At 42.6% G+C, this 17,589-nt stretch overlaps 1 protein-coding gene across 1 annotated transcript in view; it reads left to right on the forward strand.

Annotated features, from left to right (window-relative positions):
• The window catches only part of QPCT (glutaminyl-peptide cyclotransferase), a 28,336-nt gene extending 25,959 nt beyond the window's left edge, over positions 1–2,377 (forward strand). The window contains exons 6-7 of the mRNA XM_039257235.1: positions 475–591; positions 2,063–2,377. Coding sequence (XP_039113166.1) covers positions 475–591; positions 2,063–2,208 — 263 coding nt within the window. The 3' untranslated portion in view covers positions 2,209–2,377. The remainder of the gene's footprint in view (positions 1–474; positions 592–2,062) is intronic.
• Positions 2,378–17,589: the final 15,212 nt, after the last annotated feature.

The raw sequence follows: 17,589 nt of genomic DNA on the forward strand, positions 1-17,589 counted from the left end.
CGGACTTCCTGGAGCAGGATAGAGTTGCATTCTTTCTAAACAGTGAGAAAAACACCGCCATCTCAATTCATACTTTCGCTGTGAGTTCAGAACTTGCCAATATCCAAATCTAGAATATTATAAGAGAAACTTTTCCTGGAGTCTCAAGTAAACCTATGTATCCACCCCCCACCATTTTCCTCTGGTTTTCTCATTCTCCATTCCTCTCCATCATCCTACTTAGTATCTACCTCTAAGGAGGTTCTCACCTATAATGTTAGAGCTGCGGGTGACTCTTCTCTCCTTGGAACTACTACTGAACGTACATACCCAAGTTCAGCCCAGATGTTTATCGTCATGGCTGTAGTTGTGCCCATGCTGTATTTTGTTTAAAAAATGATGACCATACGTGCCGAGATTTCAAACTCCTGATGCATTCTGTGTATTGATCAGATAAGAACAGATAATCATCTACTGTCTAATTATCATCTGCAGAACAAGAACTCCACAAATTAGGTTTGCTCAAGGATCATTCTTGGGAGAGGTGGTATTTCCAGAATTACGGTTATGGAGGTGTGATTCAGGATGACCATATTCCATTTTTAAGAAGAGGTAATGTGTGTGAGTGTGTGTGTGTGTGTGTGTGTGTGTGTGTACATGTGCATGCACATATGCCTTTTTTTTTACTTATTGTATACTTATTATATTTTGTGTGTATTTGCAATAATCTAGGGGGCGCCTGGGTGGCTTAGTCGGTTAAGCGGCTGACTTCAACTCAGGTCATGATTTTGCAGTTCATGAGTTTGAGCCCTGTATTGGGCTCTGTGCTGACAGCTCAGAGCTTGGAGCCTACTTCAGATTCTGTGTCTCCCTCTCTCTCTGCCCCTCCCCTGCTCATGCTTTGTCTCTCTGTCTCTCAAAAATAAACAAATATCAAAAAAATAAAAAGACAATCTAGAAGGAATAGGAACCACTACACTTAATACTTGATAAATTAAGTCATCTACTAAGCATCTTGTGACTTCTATTTTTTCATGAAAGTCATTCCAAACCCTTGAGCCCCCACCACCATTCTAGAATATTTATAAAAGCTCATATTCCACTGACCTTGCCTTCTCATTCACAGAGTAAGACTATATTCTTATACTTTGTGTAACTCTGATGTTTTTTGATTAATAGGGAAACAATATCCTTGATGTTGATGGTAGAAGTCTAAATAAACTCAAGAACTCTTGCCGAGGCCTCCCAGTTGGTCTCTAGCTTTTCCTTTTGCTTCCTTCTACTTTATGCAGAAGCTAGAGTTATCTTTTAAAAATGTAATTCTAATTTTGTTTCTTCCCTGCTTTAAAGCTCTGGTGGCTTGCGTTCATGCAGAATAAGACCCAAAGTCTTTACCATGACCTACAAGAGCCTCCATTTTCTGACTCTTTTCTTCTCCAACATCTCTTTCTGCTTTTCTCTCCAATTATTGCTCTGATCCAGCCACATTGTTCTCCTGCTGTTCCTCAAGCAGGCCAAGCACACTCTTACCTCAGGACCTTTGCACTTGCTAATACTGTTGCCTAGAGTGCTCATCCCCTGATCTTTGTACAGCTTGATTTCTCCTTTGTTGCATGTCTCTAGTTAAATGTTAGATTCTTCCCGGACTTTAAATATATCTTTCTTGGCCCAGCTGTCTACCCCTCATTCTCTACTACCTTACCTTGTTTGATTATTCTTTAGAACCTTTATCCTTTTCTAAAATTATTTTTATATCTGTTTCTTTGCTTCTTTCTTTACTGAAATGTAGGCTCCGTATGAGCAAGTCTTTGTCTTTCCACGGATGAAATCTCAACTCCTAGAATAGAGCTGGTACATGGGAGGCACTTTATAATTATTTACTGAATTAATGAGCATTTGCTTAATGAACAAATGACTTTGGAGTGAAAGGGTAAGATACAAGGAGGTACACAGAAAATTATGGATTATCAGCTGTCTTTAAATGGCCTAGAGCTCCCACTCAGACTCCTGCATGAAGAATGATACTCTCTTCTTTACTCACTGGAAGTTAGCACTTAGTTACAGGTTGGTTCTTTCTTTCTAGGTGTTCCAGTTCTGCATCTGATACCATCTCCTTTCCCTGAAGTCTGGCACACCATGGATGACAATGAAGAAAATTTGGATGAAACAACCGTTGACAATCTAAACAAAATCCTACAAGTCTTTGTGTTAGAGTATCTTCATTTGTAATTATCCTGTTTTAGTTCATGGTGATCATACCTAGTTTCACATTCAGAAGTCAAGGCACAACTTAAAATAATCTCACTCCAGACAAATGCCCTGTGGAACTTCCATCCTATAGATTAGTTCTGTAGGTATCTTTGAATATGTGATCAATAAACCCTAGATTTACATCATGTCCTAAATTGCTCATTAATTTTTACTGAGAGATAAAGAAAGAAAAATGTTAGGAAAACAGAAAACAAACATCTTTGAAAAACTCTTTTAGGTGAGAAACTATGAAACTACATCAGATTGATATATATATAGTATCATGGTCTTCTAAATAGTACTTAAATATGATGGTGATGTGAAATGTGTGATCTTAGTTTTATGATTTTTTTAAATACTTGAGAATCTCTCGCTTATTATACAAAACAGAGATGTAGTTTGAAGACCTTCAGATTTCTTTGAGAATTCTTTGTAGGTTTTATTTCATAAAAATTAAATCAGAATTAAATGCCATGTGAATTCCTTTTTTATATATAAATGAAAATTTTATATAATTTATAGTTCAGTTTTTTAAAAAAAATTTTTTTTCTCTGTAATCTCTACACCCAATGTGGGGCTCGGACTTACAACCCAGAGATCAAGAGTCACATGTTCTATTGACTGAGCCTGCCAAGCACTCCTATAGTTCCATTCTGATAGAGTTTTATAAATTTAACATTTTTATTGTAAAAAGAATACATTAGTCAAAAATCAGAAAATGGAAAAATCAACAATCTCATACCAATAGGATTGCCATTCATTCTTTACTTTTCCCTCACATATTTTCTTTTTTTCTTTTTATTGTTTATTTATTTTTGAGAAAGAGACAGGGTACAATTTGTCAGAGGACTGTCTCAAAGGAGGGTCAGAGAAATGGAGACACAGAATCTGAAGCAGGCTCCAGGCTCCGAGCTGTCAGCACAGGGTCTGACGTGGGGCTCGAACTCACGAACTGTGAGATCACAACCTGAGCCAAAGTCGAACGCTTAACTGACTGAGCCACCCAGGTGCCCCAACCTCACATATTTTCAGTGCAGGTTAAAAATATGTGATTATAATCAAACTGTAGCTACGATATTTTAGCCTTTCTTCCCTTAATTATTAAATTACATAATTAACAGACATTTGATCATGGGTTGAGATGAATATGAAGACTTTTGAGTGTAACCTCTAGAGTTAATATTAAGGTAACATAGTAGTGTAGCACTTTCTACCAAACTGAATGCCATCTAACTTAACTACACATGGCATTCAGTTTTGATTAATTGTTGCATACTTCTTTCCAGAGATTCATGGAAGCAAAATTGTTTGGGCTGGAAAAACATAGGAATTCATAGATTTTTCTTTAGCTACAGGAAACAATTATCTAGAAAGTGAACTTGATCAATTAAATATTCAGGAAATTAACCCTGCTGTATAGATGTAGTTAGCTGGAGCCCCTTTTCTTCATGTGGTGCTGTTCTGAGCAGATATTTACTAAATACTCACTGAATTAATGTGCAGGGGCCAGGTAGGATGTGAGACAGACAAGCTGAATAAGGAAGCAATGACAGCCTTAATTCCATGACAAAAGAAGTCATAGGGAAAGGGATTTGCTTATGAAAATATTTTTTCCAGGTTAAAAAAAAAAGGATAAATGTATTTTTCTCTATTGACTATATATAATTATATAAAAGAATAACCAGAGTTTTATTAAATCTTGTATATAATATTATCTGTTTATAGTTTCATGGTGGCAAATTACACAGAATCAGATATTTTTTTAGGATTTCTTTTTACTTCACAAATCTGTTTCTAAAGTTATATAAAAGGATGTCATGCCTTGTGAGTTAAATGATATTATGAACTAACACATATTGGGTGTCAACTCTGTGTCAGATAGTGTCCCAAGTGTTTTATATGTTTTTACCAATCTAATCCTCACAACAATCCTAAGGGGCAGGTGGCATAATTAACCCTATTTTATGATGCTGGTGGTTAAGTATCTTCTTCAAGATCACACAAGTGGCAACAGTGAGATTTGAACCAAAGCAGTCTGGCTCTACATCTCATGCTCTGAACCACTGTGGAGTACTGCCTCTTCACATGAAAAGAGCTTTGTAGAATATTCTTAATGCCAAATGCCAAGCAACAATTGTGTCTTGGAATTTTTATAGGTCATTCACTCAATCTGCAGTTTTTTTTTAAATTTTTATTTATTTATTTTGAGAGAGAGCGCAGAGGAAGGGCAGAGAGAGAGAGAGAGAATCCCAAGCAAGCTTCACACTTGTCAGCACAGAGACCAACATGGGGCTCGAATCCATGACCTGTGAGATCATGACCTGAGCCGAGGTCAAAAGTTGGACCCTTCACTGACAGAACCACCCAGGCACCCCTGGAGAAGTATTCTTAAATCACTCTAGCCATAGTTCACCTGACAATGTTAGGTTTAAGAGGCACATCCTCTGCATGCAGAATTATTTCTCTGCCAGAGCAAAGGTTTCTACATCAGCTCTGGATATAACAGAAATCAACACGAATGCTTCCAGAGTAGAAGAAGCTAAGCCCCAAAGCAGGATTAAGGGAGGCTGTTTTCTGGATTCACTCTTGGATGAGATAAAACTTTCAAAAGGGGCTCAGGGAAAACACATCTATTCTTAACACTAGAAGAGAAATGATTTCACTGATGAAACTAACACGGAATGGAAAGAAGTTTTAATAAGGAACATAAACGTTAGTTAACAGTACTACATATGTAATTATAAGCCTCAATAATCACTTTCTTTTGAGACAGAATGAAATTAATCAACCTGCTATAGTCTGTTATGTTGGTGTGAGTTGAATTATTTTTAGAGGAGGAAGCTGGAGGATATGTTGAAATGAGATAAAAGGAAAAATAAAACATAAGCAGCTTAATCCAATGAAGGTTTCCTTCCTTCTAAATGACACATCCTAAAATGCTATTCACTAAGAGTTTGCAGTGATATGGGAAAAGCAATCACGATGCCATAAAGGGAGACATTTTAAGGTATTAATCTTGACATTAATCTCCGAAATACATTCTATACAATACATGCCAGTCAGAAATATTACTTTTTAAAAATTATAGCTGCAAAGGCAGTGCTCCAAAAGCAGTATGTTGTATTTGGAATTTTTCTATGTGCATTTTGGAGCATTTTACTGCCCCTAAGAGAACGATTTGTATGTTTCGTCTATTACTGTCAGCCCCGCAATACATGAGGCTATTTTTCGTCTTCAGGAGAAATGAGTTCAAAGGAAAATATTCATGAGAGAGTATTCATAACCTTGGCATCAAAAAAAAAAAAAATTCATGAGTCTGTTGTTGTAGCTTGAGGGCTGTGGCTGGAAGAGAAACGACAGATCCTTCAAAATGGGAGAATGTTTTAGAACAAAGCAGCCCATGTTTTCAGCTCCTGCTCCAAATCCTTGAACTGTTTCTTTCACGGACCTTCTTTCTTTCATGAAAGAGGTACATTCATTATGGCGCTGCAGCAAACTCATGTGAAAATCAAATCGTTGCTCAGTCAACTTGGCCCAGCTGGAGGTAACTCCTTCTTATGAAGGCAGGATGGACAAGACACAAGACTCTTCCATTTCTCTAATGGACCGAGGGCCCCACATGGAGCTTGGTCACGGCCTATTCTGCTGAAAACGAAATCTCCGTTTCTCCACGAACCCTCCATGTGAGAACAAAGGGCACACAGCGAAGATGAGTATTTACAGCACCCGTAGCAATTTCAAGCAACACTTCCATAGGAAATCTGGGGGGCTTGCTTAAACTTGCTGCTCATGAAAGTGTGGGGCTGTGCTGTCACAGCCCGCCTTCCCACCAGCTTTTGGCTTCAAAGATGAATGTGCAAAGGGTTGAGGTTACACTCTGAGTTTCAGGGCTGCTTTCTATGCAGCCTGCGAGTCAAAAAGTGGTTTTGAAGTGGTTTAACTGCCTCCCCTTACTTCTCCTTCTGTCTCACTCTTCTGACTTCTATGGTGCATCTCTCTCAGCCTTCAAGTAGCTACACCCCTGCTCTGTGTCAAGGGGCAGGTACCATCCTGTCAAGTCGTCGCCATGTTTTGTGGAAGGGCCGAGGTGGCAAGGGGAGCCGTTAGCTACTTGAGCCAGCAGAGTGATATAGGATACCCCTCAAATCCTCCTAAACTTGAAAATTGGCCCCGGGATCCCAGCACTATTTTCAGCAGCAATAATTTATGGCCGTCTTGAAGAGAGCGGAGATGAAAGCCTTGTCTGTCGTGGCTGTAACCCTCAGCCTGGAGCTGGTGGGCTGTGCTCACGCAATGTGAAGTCATCTTACTGTGCTCAGATTTCAAAGGCAGCCCATGGAACAGAGCCCACTCCCCGAACTGGCCAGTGGAGAGTTTAGGCCATTTGTCTGAGAACTAATATTCAGAGTGCAAGCTTGCCAAGAAGAGAAAAACAAGAAAAGATGAGAAAGGTACCACAAAAAATTGATTTACAAACCGATGACTTAGAAAAGGCACTGAAAACTTGATCCTCTTACATTTGCAGAGCACTATGGGCTACAAGAGGTCCTTGGCATTCAAGGATTTAACGTTTGTGGGTTTGACTAACAAAGAATGACAGGTAGTAAACTATTGAAACTGAGGGATGGGTGTGGAGAAGTGAATGAGTTCAGCTGACTGCCAGCCATTAACTTCACTGCTGTTCTACAGCTATCCTGGATCCTTGCAGTAACACTTGGGAAGTAATGAAACCCATTTTGTTTATTACAATGACCTTCCCCACCTCCTAAGCCAATCTCTCCAGCTGGAGATGCAATTAAAGAGGTCTAGAAAAATGATGTTAACACAGGGTAGCTTTAGAAGTGATTTTCTTTTTTTTTTTTTAATGTTTTATTTATTTCTAGGAGAGAGAGAGAGAGAGAGAGAGAGAGAGAGAGAGACAGCGTGAGCAGGGGAGGGTCAGAGAGAGAGGGAGTCACAGACTGAAACAGGCTCCAGGCTCTGAGCTGGCAGTCAGCACAGAGCCCGACGCAGGGCTCGAACCCACGAACCGCGAGATCATGACCTAAGCGAAAGTTGGACACTCAACCGACTAAGCCACTCAGGCGCCCCTAGAAGTGATTTTCAGTCTTTATTGATAAGTGAATTAAGAGGGTGAAAAGATCACCATAAAATTTCAGAATTTAGAAAATTATATATTTTTGTGTGAGAGAGAAGGAGAGAGAAGGAGAGAGTGGGAGAGAGAATCTTCAGCAGATTCCACACCTAGTGCAGGTGGGTGTCTCTAAAAAATTATCATTTTTATGGACAAATTATAAGCTACAATGGTGTTTAAAAGTATTGAGACTCCTTGGTTTTTACCCAAAAGAGCTAAATGCTTATGTCCACACAAAAACCTGCACACAGATTTTGTAGCAGCTTTACTTATAATTGCCAGAACTTGGAAGCAATCAAAATGTCCTTCAGTAACTGAATGGATACATCAACTGTGGTTCATATAGACTTGAAAAAAAATGTTTAAGGTATTTCCCTCAGGAATGTTATGGATCCATTTTAGGTCATGCTAGATTTACTTCATTTGAGTAATTTATCACAATTATCCCTTGATAGGTTTACCCTTATAGCTGTACATTAGTGTTTTCATTTTAAGAATAAATGAATGCAGAAATTATATTATTTTCAGTTAGTGCTAAGACTAGACTCTAGTGAACTTGATTTCTGGTACATGACATGGCTAATTTCAGCTTGGTTAAGAGGGGCCTAGAGATTTTCTAGTTTATTTGTTCTCAATTTGGGAAATACTTGCCCATAGGGGCCATTTGGAAAAGTGTGTGTGTGTGTGTATGTGTGTCTGGTATTTTGTGGGCAGGGACAAAAATGAACGTTCAGTACATGGGCATCTGGGTGGCTACGTTGATTAACTGTCCGACTCTTGATTTCAGCTCAGGTCATGATCTCCCATTTGTGAGTTCAAGCCCCACATCAGGCTCTGTGTTAAGCATGGAGCCTGCTTGGAATTCTTCCTCTCTTTCTCTCTTTGCCCCTCCCTTGCTTGCACTCAGCTCTCTGTCCCCCTGTCTCTCTCTCTGTCTCTCTCTCTTAATAAATAAATAAACATTTAACTCAAGCTGGTCAGAGTGGCTAAAATGAACAAATCAGGAGACTCTAGATGCTGTCGAGGATTTGGAGAAATGGTCACCCTTCTACACTGTTGGTGGGAATGTAAATTGGTGCAGCCTCTCTGGAAAACAGTGTGGGGGTTCCTCAAAAAATTAACAGTAGAACTCCCCTATGACCCAGCAATAGCACTGCTAGGAATTTACCCAAGGGATACAGGAGTGCTGATGCATAGGAGCACATGTACCCCAATGTTCACAGCAGCACTCTCAACAATAGCCAAATCATGGAAAGAGCCTAAGTGTCCCTCAACTGACGAATGGATCAAGAAGATGTGGTTTATCTATACCATGGAATACTACATGGCAATGAGAAAAAATGAAATCTGGCCATTTGTAGCAACATAGATGGAATTTGAGGGTGTTATTCTGAGTGAAATAAGTCAGGCAGAGAAAGACAGATACCATATGCTTTCACTTATAGGAGGATTAGAAGAAACTTAATGGAGGACCATGGGGGAGGAGAAGGGGAAAAATAGTCAGGGAGAGGGAGGGAGGCGAACCAGGAGAGACTCTTGAATACTGAGAACAAATTGAGGACTGATGGGGTGGGGGAGATGGGAAGGGGGGAGATGGGCATGGAGGGGGGCACTTGTTAGGATGAGCACTGGGTGTTATATGGAAACCAACTTGACAATAAACTATGAAAGAAAATAAATAAATAAAAGTAAATAAACATTTAAAAAAATGAATGTTCAGAACAGTGTACACAATAAAGGATTGTCCCGCCAAATGCTATTAGTGCCTCCACTGAGAAACACTGACTAGTTTTAAACATTCTCATTCTAAAGGCTCAGATACCAAGATCTAGAGAAGATGGATCATTTATGATTCTTTCGGTTACAAGTGAAAGAAAACCCAATTCAAACGTATCTAGGCAAAAAAGAAAATGTATTTCATGCCTCTGGTTTCAGACACAGCTGAATCCAAATCCTATATCTTCTTAACTCTTTTCTCTTCCCTCCTCTGAATAGGCCCCAAATGTAGGATAGCTTTGTATGTAGGGGGCAAGATGGAGGCAAGTAGCCCCAGGCTCCTATCCCCTTAACTTTACTTTTTATAGTAGAAGTTTCATATACTTTCTCATTTTTACTTTTCTTTTTAAAAGGAGATGTACTCATTTATTTAAAGGTTAAAAATAAGTTTTAAGTAACACTACACCCAATCTAGGGCTTGAACTCACAACCCCAAGATCAAGAGTCACACACTCTTACCCACTGAGCCAGCCAGGCACCCATCCCTTAGCTTCACTTTTAATGAAAAAGAATATCCATCTCCTGTCCAACACTACCACTAAGGGGTAGGCTTGATGACCATTGGCCCAATGTGGATTCTAGGTCCATTCTTGACTTAGTCTCTGGGTTGGGGAATGGAATGAACTGAGTCAATCTGGCCTGTGGCTCATGCCTACCCTATAGATGGGAGCAGGGTTAGCCTTACCAAACCATAACAATGAAGGTGACTTAGGGGTGGTTCCCCAAAGGAAGGTCTAGAGAAAGGATGCTGTACAGTCAAGGGCAACAACTGGTCACCACATTAAGCAAGTGAGTTAGGTGGCTTATGCACAGTCCTAAGGCTGGTACCATGCTGTCTTTATTCTTATCTTGCATAGGATGTGGCATTATATAATCTCTTACCATGAAGACATACTTGATTCTCCATCAAAATTATTAAAATACAGGGTCAAAATCTTGGAAGAGGAGCCCAGGCACTATAAGACTAGCTTATGCCTCAGGCTTGAAGTCTGGACTACAAGATTCCTTTTTTTTTTTTTTTTTTTTATTTTTTATTTATTTCTAGGAGAGAGAGAGAGAGACAGCATGAGCAGGGGAGGGTCAGAGAGAGAGGGAGTCACAGACTGAAACAGGCTCCAGGCTCTGAGCCGGCAGTCAGCACAGAGCCCGACGCGGGGCTCGAACCCACGAACCGCGAGATCATGACCTAAGCGAAAGTCGGACGCTTAACCGACTAAGCCACCCAGGCGCCCCTGGACTACAAGATTCCTAAATCCCACTGCTCATACTTCATTTCCTTGTAGTTGGATCCTGGTGTGGGAAATGAGAGTTTGTCCAAGGAAAGCCAAATTGCTTCCCCTAGGTTTGGATTTTCTTCAGGATTGCTGAATTTCTTCCCTAGACCTAGACTGCAAGTTGAGAGAGCTTAGAAAATTACATCTGAGGGAAGGGCATCTTTGAATATCTGGACTTGTTAGCATTTCATTTTGGCAGAGGACTGAGAGGCTACAGTATCTGAGAAACAAAGAAAACTTCAGAATCCTTAAAAATTGACCAGGAAAGTGAAATTGCTCTGCTCCGGGAGGCTGGCGGTCATGGATTTAGACCTTCTCTAGACACTGCCTGATTCCAGACAGACTGTGAAGCTGATTCAGATCAGGGAGGCAGGAGGAGGCGGAGTTTGTTGGCCCACCGTGAAGTTTCAGTCCAGCACTTCTCAGAATCAGAGTTCAAGGCGGCGCTTGGGTCGAATAAATGTTTCTCTTTTTCTTTTTCTTCTTTTCTGCTTTTTAACATGTTTATTTATTTATTGAGAGAGCGAGCGAGAGAGAGCACCAAACAAGTAAGGGACAGAGAAGGGGAGGGAGAGAGAATCCCAAGCAGGCGCCATGCTTGTCAGCACAGAACCTGACACAGGGCTCCATCTTATGAACAGTGAGATCATGACCTGAGCCAAAATCAAGAGCTGGATGCTTAACCTACTGGGCCACCCAGGCCCCTCAAATACCACTCCTCAAAGGCCCCCAAATGTTATCAAGCCCATGTAGGAGGGCCAGCCAGGTCTGTCTCCCTCAAGGTTATTACCAGACTAGAGCATGGGTGGAGTCTTAAGTGAGATTGTTGTCTGGGGGCTGGGACCAATGGAGTGAAACCCATGGGTTTTAGAGCTGAAAAAGGCCCTGGAAATCATCCACTCTATGGTTTTCTTTCTTTCCCCGGGGGCGGAAGTGCAGAGAAAGTCCCTCTCCACATTCTTGCCTTTCCCAATGGTAGCAGGTGTCCAACAGTTCCCAAAGCTTTGTGTGTTAAGTGCTGGGACCTCTTTTTCAGGGGAAGTCTCATGTGGAATCCCAAAGCTAAAAGAGGAGCAGATGTGGCTGACACAGGAAGAAAGACCTAGAACCTGGTTGGCTAAGCCCCTGCAGGAGCTTCATGAGACCCAGGACTGCAGAGCCTCCCTGGGGACTCTGATTTCATTTTCAGCCATTTTTAAACTCAGTTCTCAGAGAAAATGACTTGGCTGATCCTTCTCTCCCTACTGGCTTCTGGGTCACCACTTTCTCTTGATCTTCCCACCTCATCAATCTCTTGTTTTCCATCTCCTTTGTTGGACTGTCCTTGTTTTCCTGACTCTTAACAATTGGAATGCTCTGAAGCTTAGTTCCTGGACCTCTTCTCCAGCTATACTCACTCCCCAGCAGATCTGATTCAGCCCCCCAGCTCTAGCATGTTCAGATGGTTCTCACATTTATATATCCAGTCCCAATCTCTCCATGAACTCCACAGATCTCCACTGGGATGGCCCAAGGGCACCTCAAGTGAAAATATGTGAAACTGGACTCAGGGTTCCAAATCTTTTCCCTCCCATCTCAGTTAATGGAAGTTTTTGACCCAGTTGCTGACTCCACTCTCTCTGTTCAGGACACTAGCAAATCCTATGTGTTTTGTACTATGTCCTGAATCTGTCCACATTTGAGCACTGTTTGCATCATCTCTCACACTCCAGCCTCCACGCTCCATCCTTGCTCCCTTGGCTTTCTCTCCATATAGGAACAAGAACCATCCTTTTACATTACAATCACATCATATTACTCCTGGATAGAAACCCTCCAATGGCCCCTCATTTCATCTGAAATAGAATCCGTGACTCCTCCATGGCTGGCCAGGTCCCCAGCGATCCGGCCTCTGTACCTTTCTGATTTCGCCTCCACCACTTTATCTCACTCAGTTCACCCTGGTCACACTGACCTCCTGGCTTTTCCCGAACAAGCTGAGCCTGTTCCTGAGTCACCCGGGAAGCCGATGTAGCAACAAATCATGATGCATGCGCCGGGAGCCTGATGCTGGGTTATGAGCTGTCTGCGCCTGGCCTCTTTTCCTGGGGGCAGCTAGAAGCAGGCTCTGGCACCTGGCCATCAGTTTCCAGCAGGTTCCAAGAGGGCTGCCTGCAGAGGAGTGGCTGATTTGGAACCAGCCAGCAACAAGCTTCAATGGGTCTGGAGAATTCCATACCCTGCTTGCCTCCTCTTACCATTCTCCTTCAAAAGAAGACATTTTAGGAAAGCTCAGGGAAGGCAGCTGAGAAATATGGGATATGAAATGAAGTGGAATGAAGAATCACACGATCGGGGATTCTTCAGGACTGGGTGGAGTTTTGGGGTGAGATATTGACTTGGGTGGAGGACAAAAGGTCAGAAGTTGACAGGAGGGAAGGGGCAGAGAGTTGAGGCTGCTTATGCTTTATTTTTCCTTTTTAAATGTTTGTTTATTTTTGAGAGAGAGAGAGATAGAGTGTGAGCAGGGGAGGGGCAGAGAGAGAGGGAGATGTAGAATCCAAAGCAGGCTCCATTCTCTGAGCTGTCAGCACAGAACCCGACACGGGACTCGAACTCATGAACCATGAGATCATGACCTGAGCCAAAGTCGGACACTTAACCGACTGAGCCACTCAGACACCCTGAGGCTCCTTAGGCTTCCAGTGAGAAGCCTGCCCTCACCCCCTGAGAACAGTCACACTTTATCTCCCATGGTCTCCTGGGTGCCAGCAATGAATGCTTACACATTTAGGGTGTTTCCTCTGTGGAAGTAAAGAAGGCCCGGGAAGGTTTGCATAGGCAGCTCTGAAGCATCAACCCAAGAGCTTCTGACTCATCCTTGGGACTCCCTCCCACATCTGTCAACAGGGGAAATGCCAGATGGTGAGGTTCCATTTTTCTGCCTCCCTGTTCTGGACCATTTTCCTCCCTGGGAGGCAATGGCGGTAGTGTTGAGGGTGGGCGTTCTCTGTGCCCCCTTCCCTCTTTCCAGTTCCTATTAAGCTCTGTGTTTCCATTTTGAGCTGAAAAGGATAGATAGCAGGGTTTGTGAAAAACATTTGTGAATCAAGAGATTAAGCTCTGATAATGGTGGAATTCCAAACACAGATCTGTTTAAATCAGATTGTAGAGTTGAAGCTTTGAAGATATTTCTGTGTTCTTAGAAATGCAGAAATTAATTCCTGGCCACTTCAGCACATTGCCCTCAAGGATTTAGGGCAAGACCCTTGCAGGGGCAGTAAGCTCCGAGCATCAAGCTCGGAGTCAAGAGGCTCCGGGCCCCTGGGTCTATCTGTCTTCTACCCCGGGCTCCGTACATCATCTTCTCCATGCTGCTGAGCTCCCACAAGCTGCGTGCTACCTTGACAGTTTTCCCAGACAGCTGGCTTGAGCATTCTCCCATTCTGTGCTTTGATAGCGTTGGGTAAGGCACAATCTGTGGGATCTGTTTGGATTGGCACTCCTTCCTCTGGACATGGAGCGTATCAAAGCAGCAGACAGGCTGCCTGTCTGGGCCATTCTCCTGACATCAGTGCTACCGGCCTGGCTGCTATCAGACCTACACGGTGGTCACGGGGAGAGGGCTAGGAACGGTTGGGCATTAAGTACAAAGAACAAAAGCAGTCAGGGGTGTGGGATTTTTTCACATAGATTCAGGGAACCAAACAGAATATTCCTGGCTCGTGTGCCCATGAAGATTAGAATCTGTTTTATTGCACTTCCCTGTTCTCCTGCAGTTCACTGGTGGCTCTTTCTCAGGCTCATTTCCCGATTTTTCCCACTGTCCCGAATGACTAATGTTGAAGGGCCCGTGGATCAGTCCTTGGTCCTCTTTTCTTCTCTAGCTCACTTAGTCCATTGTTGACCTCATCCAGCTTCAAATCTTTAAAGCACTTCAAGTTTGTTGGAGACTCCCAGGGCAGGTCTGCCCCCCAGTCTCATGGACCCAACTGTCTACGGAACAGCTCCAGTTGGAGGTCACATTCAACATCCCTTCACTGAAGTCCCGATCTTCTCACACACCCGCTCCACTCGGTCTTCTCCATCTCAGTGGATGGTAGCTTCATTCTTTCCGTAGCTCAGCCACAAACATTGGAGTCACTCCTGACTCCTCACTTTCTTTTGTGTCCTGAATCCAATTAGTCAGGAAATAGCTAGACCAGGTCTAGGTTCAGACTGCATCCAAAACTCAATCACCTTTTACCACTTCCATTGCTACCACTCTGGTCCAAGCCATCACTATCCCTGCCTGGATGAGTACAAGACCCTCTTACTCTCTTATCAAGTCTTCCTTCTTCTTCCTTGTCTCTTTTAGTCTGTTCTTGATACAGCGGCATGAATGATCCTTTAAGACTTTAAGAAAATAGGTCAGATTGTGTCACTCTTATGCTCAAAACCCTACAATAGTTTCTTATTTCACTCAGAATAAATACCAACGTCTTTACAGTGTTTACTTGACCCCCTGTGCTCTATCCCTTCACTCCACTCTGACCTCATCTATGCCCAGTATTCCCCTTTGCTCACTCTGCTTCAGCAACATTGCTGCTTCTGGAACATGTCAGACCTGATCCAACATGTCCACACAGGTCATTCCCTCTGCCTGGAGTACTTTCCCCTAAGCTAAATTAAATGTGGATATTTGTAGTGATTGTGTGGAAGTCCACTTTCCCCAGAAGCTCAAAGTTACACTCAGTTTAGCATATGTAATTCAGCCGTTGAATGCTAGGGTAGATCCTGGAGTTTCTGTTTTCTAGCAATAGGGAACTGGAGCTGAGAAGAGAAACCTCAGCCCACTCCTTGGGCTTGAGTAACCAGAAACCACATTGGCTGGCAGATTATGCAGAGGCTTTTAGTGTCCTGTGAAGTGAAGTTTGTGGCATTTCTTGTTGGTTGTATAGGCAGACCATGGCCCTTCTCTGGACCTTGCCTCTTCTGCAAACTACAGGATTCAACTTAGGGATCTGTTGGGTTCCTCTGGGCACTAAGATTCTATGCAGTCATAGAGCATGATATGCAAGAGCCTGGCCTTTGGACAACCAATGAGTTCAAATCCTGGCTCTGCAATGTATAAGGTATCCAACTGTGAGCATGTTATACACTCAGTTTTCTCATTGGTAAAATGAGGATTATACTCACAGGCTTTTTGTGATGGTTAAGTGGCATAATATGGAAGGAAACGCCTGTGTCTGGCATAAAATGATTCAATGAAGGATGTAGGTTTCTATGCCCTTGCATATGATTCTCCTAGCATTATTTTCAAAGCACGTTTTATATGGTGTAAGGCTCACAACTTGGGAGGTCAGCTGGGCGGCTATTGTCACCATTATTATCCTAACGGGAAGGGTGAAGCTCAGAGAAGTCAGGTGATTCACAGAGCTGGTGTGTGGTAGAGCCAGAGCCTTGCCAGATGTGGTCGGGGAAGAAAGAGGTGCATCAGGCAGACATTCACGGGAGAGATTTACGTGTCTTCACCTGCCCAGCAGGGCAGACCTTGACTCACAGCCATTATGTGAGAAAGTTCTCCAGAGGTATATACAAAAGGAGAGCCAGTTGCGAGAGGGGTGATTCGGCCGGGGAAAACAAAACACTTTCTCCTCCTCAGACCGTGCAATGGCCTCCTTCTTTTATTCTGTTGTTCTGCAGTCCAGTGACATTGCAGTATCAGAGGCTTTTAATGTCACCACCAGACTCTCACTGTTCCATCAGTATCTATTTTGGGGCTCCGGTTCCCCCTTAAAATGTCATTTTCTCTTTTAATAAATAATTTTTTAAAATGCTTATTCAATTTTGTGAGAGAGAGTGTGAGCAGGGGAGGGGCAGAGGGAGAGGGGGACATAGGATCCGAAGAAGGTTCTGTGTTGACAGCAGTGAGCCCTATGCCAGGCTTGAACCCACCCACCTGGAGATCATGACCTGAGCTGAAGTCGGATGCTCAACAGACTGAGCCACACAGGGCCCCCCTAATAAATCATTTTTTAAGAAAGTGTATCTTAAATGTTCTTACCACACATACACCCCACCCCCCCCCACACAGATACACAAATGATTATTACATGAGGTGATGGAAGTGTTAACTGACCTTATTGTAGTAATCATGTCACAATATATACATGTATCAAATTGTCAGGCCCTATACCTTAAATTTACACTATGTTGAATGTTAACTGTATCTTAGTAAAGCTGGAAAGGAGGTAAAAAATATAAAAATAAACTTATTTCCTTGTTTTCTATTCAGTAAGATAATACACGCTTATTGCAGAAATGTTGAAAAATACAGAAATGGACAAAGAAGAAAACCCTAATCTCAGAAGTGACTGCCATTCATACTTTCTGCATTTCATTCCAGATTCCTTTCTAGAAGCATATACAGACATCGATGTTATTTAATCATTATCTATCATGGTTTGTCTTATAACCCTCATTTTGCACTTAAGAATCTTTCTATGAACATTTCCTTGCGTTATTAAAATGATTTGGGAACATGGCTTCAAATGGATGGTTGACAGTTCATGACACACGTGTACCAAAATTTATTTACCCCACATCGCGCTGTTGGATACTACGTCTTTCCAATATTTCACGTTTATAAATGATACTTGGTGAAAAAGTTCATGGGGCGCCGGAGTGGCTCAGTTAGTTGAGCGTCTGACTTCAGCTCGGGTCATGATCTCATGGTTGGTGAGTTGGAGCCCTACTTTGGGCTCTGTGCTGACCACACGGAGCCTGCTTAGGGTTCTCTGTCTCCCTGTCTCTCTGTCTCTCCTGCCCTCTCCGCCCCCAATAAATAAATAAACTTAAAAATTTTCTTAAAAAAACCTTTTACATGTAAAGCTTTGGTTATTTCCTTGACAACAATGTTTCCTGCGTAAGAGGGCAGCCGGAGGAACAGCAAGGATTAATCCGTATTGGAAGCAGCTTAGCAATCGAAATGCCCTTTGCAGGGGCCTCTTGCTGCCAGCAGGTGTCAGCTTCCCCCCGTGTTTTCTCCTCTTACCAGCTTTTGCTGGATGTGCTTTGGAAGGCCAGGGATAGAACACATTTGTGAGTCAATAGAATTCAACTTGAGATGTGAAAATCTCCTATAGGAGACTCTAATCAACAGTGCCTGAGGGCCGCGGGGGCCTGGTTATTTTACTTCCTCCGTCGGGTTGATTT

This window comes from Hyaena hyaena, unplaced genomic scaffold (assembly GCF_003009895.1).
Source record: "Hyaena hyaena isolate Hyena2069 unplaced genomic scaffold, ASM300989v1 scaffold_607, whole genome shotgun sequence".
NCBI classification, from domain to species: Eukaryota; Metazoa; Chordata; class Mammalia; order Carnivora; family Hyaenidae; genus Hyaena; species Hyaena hyaena.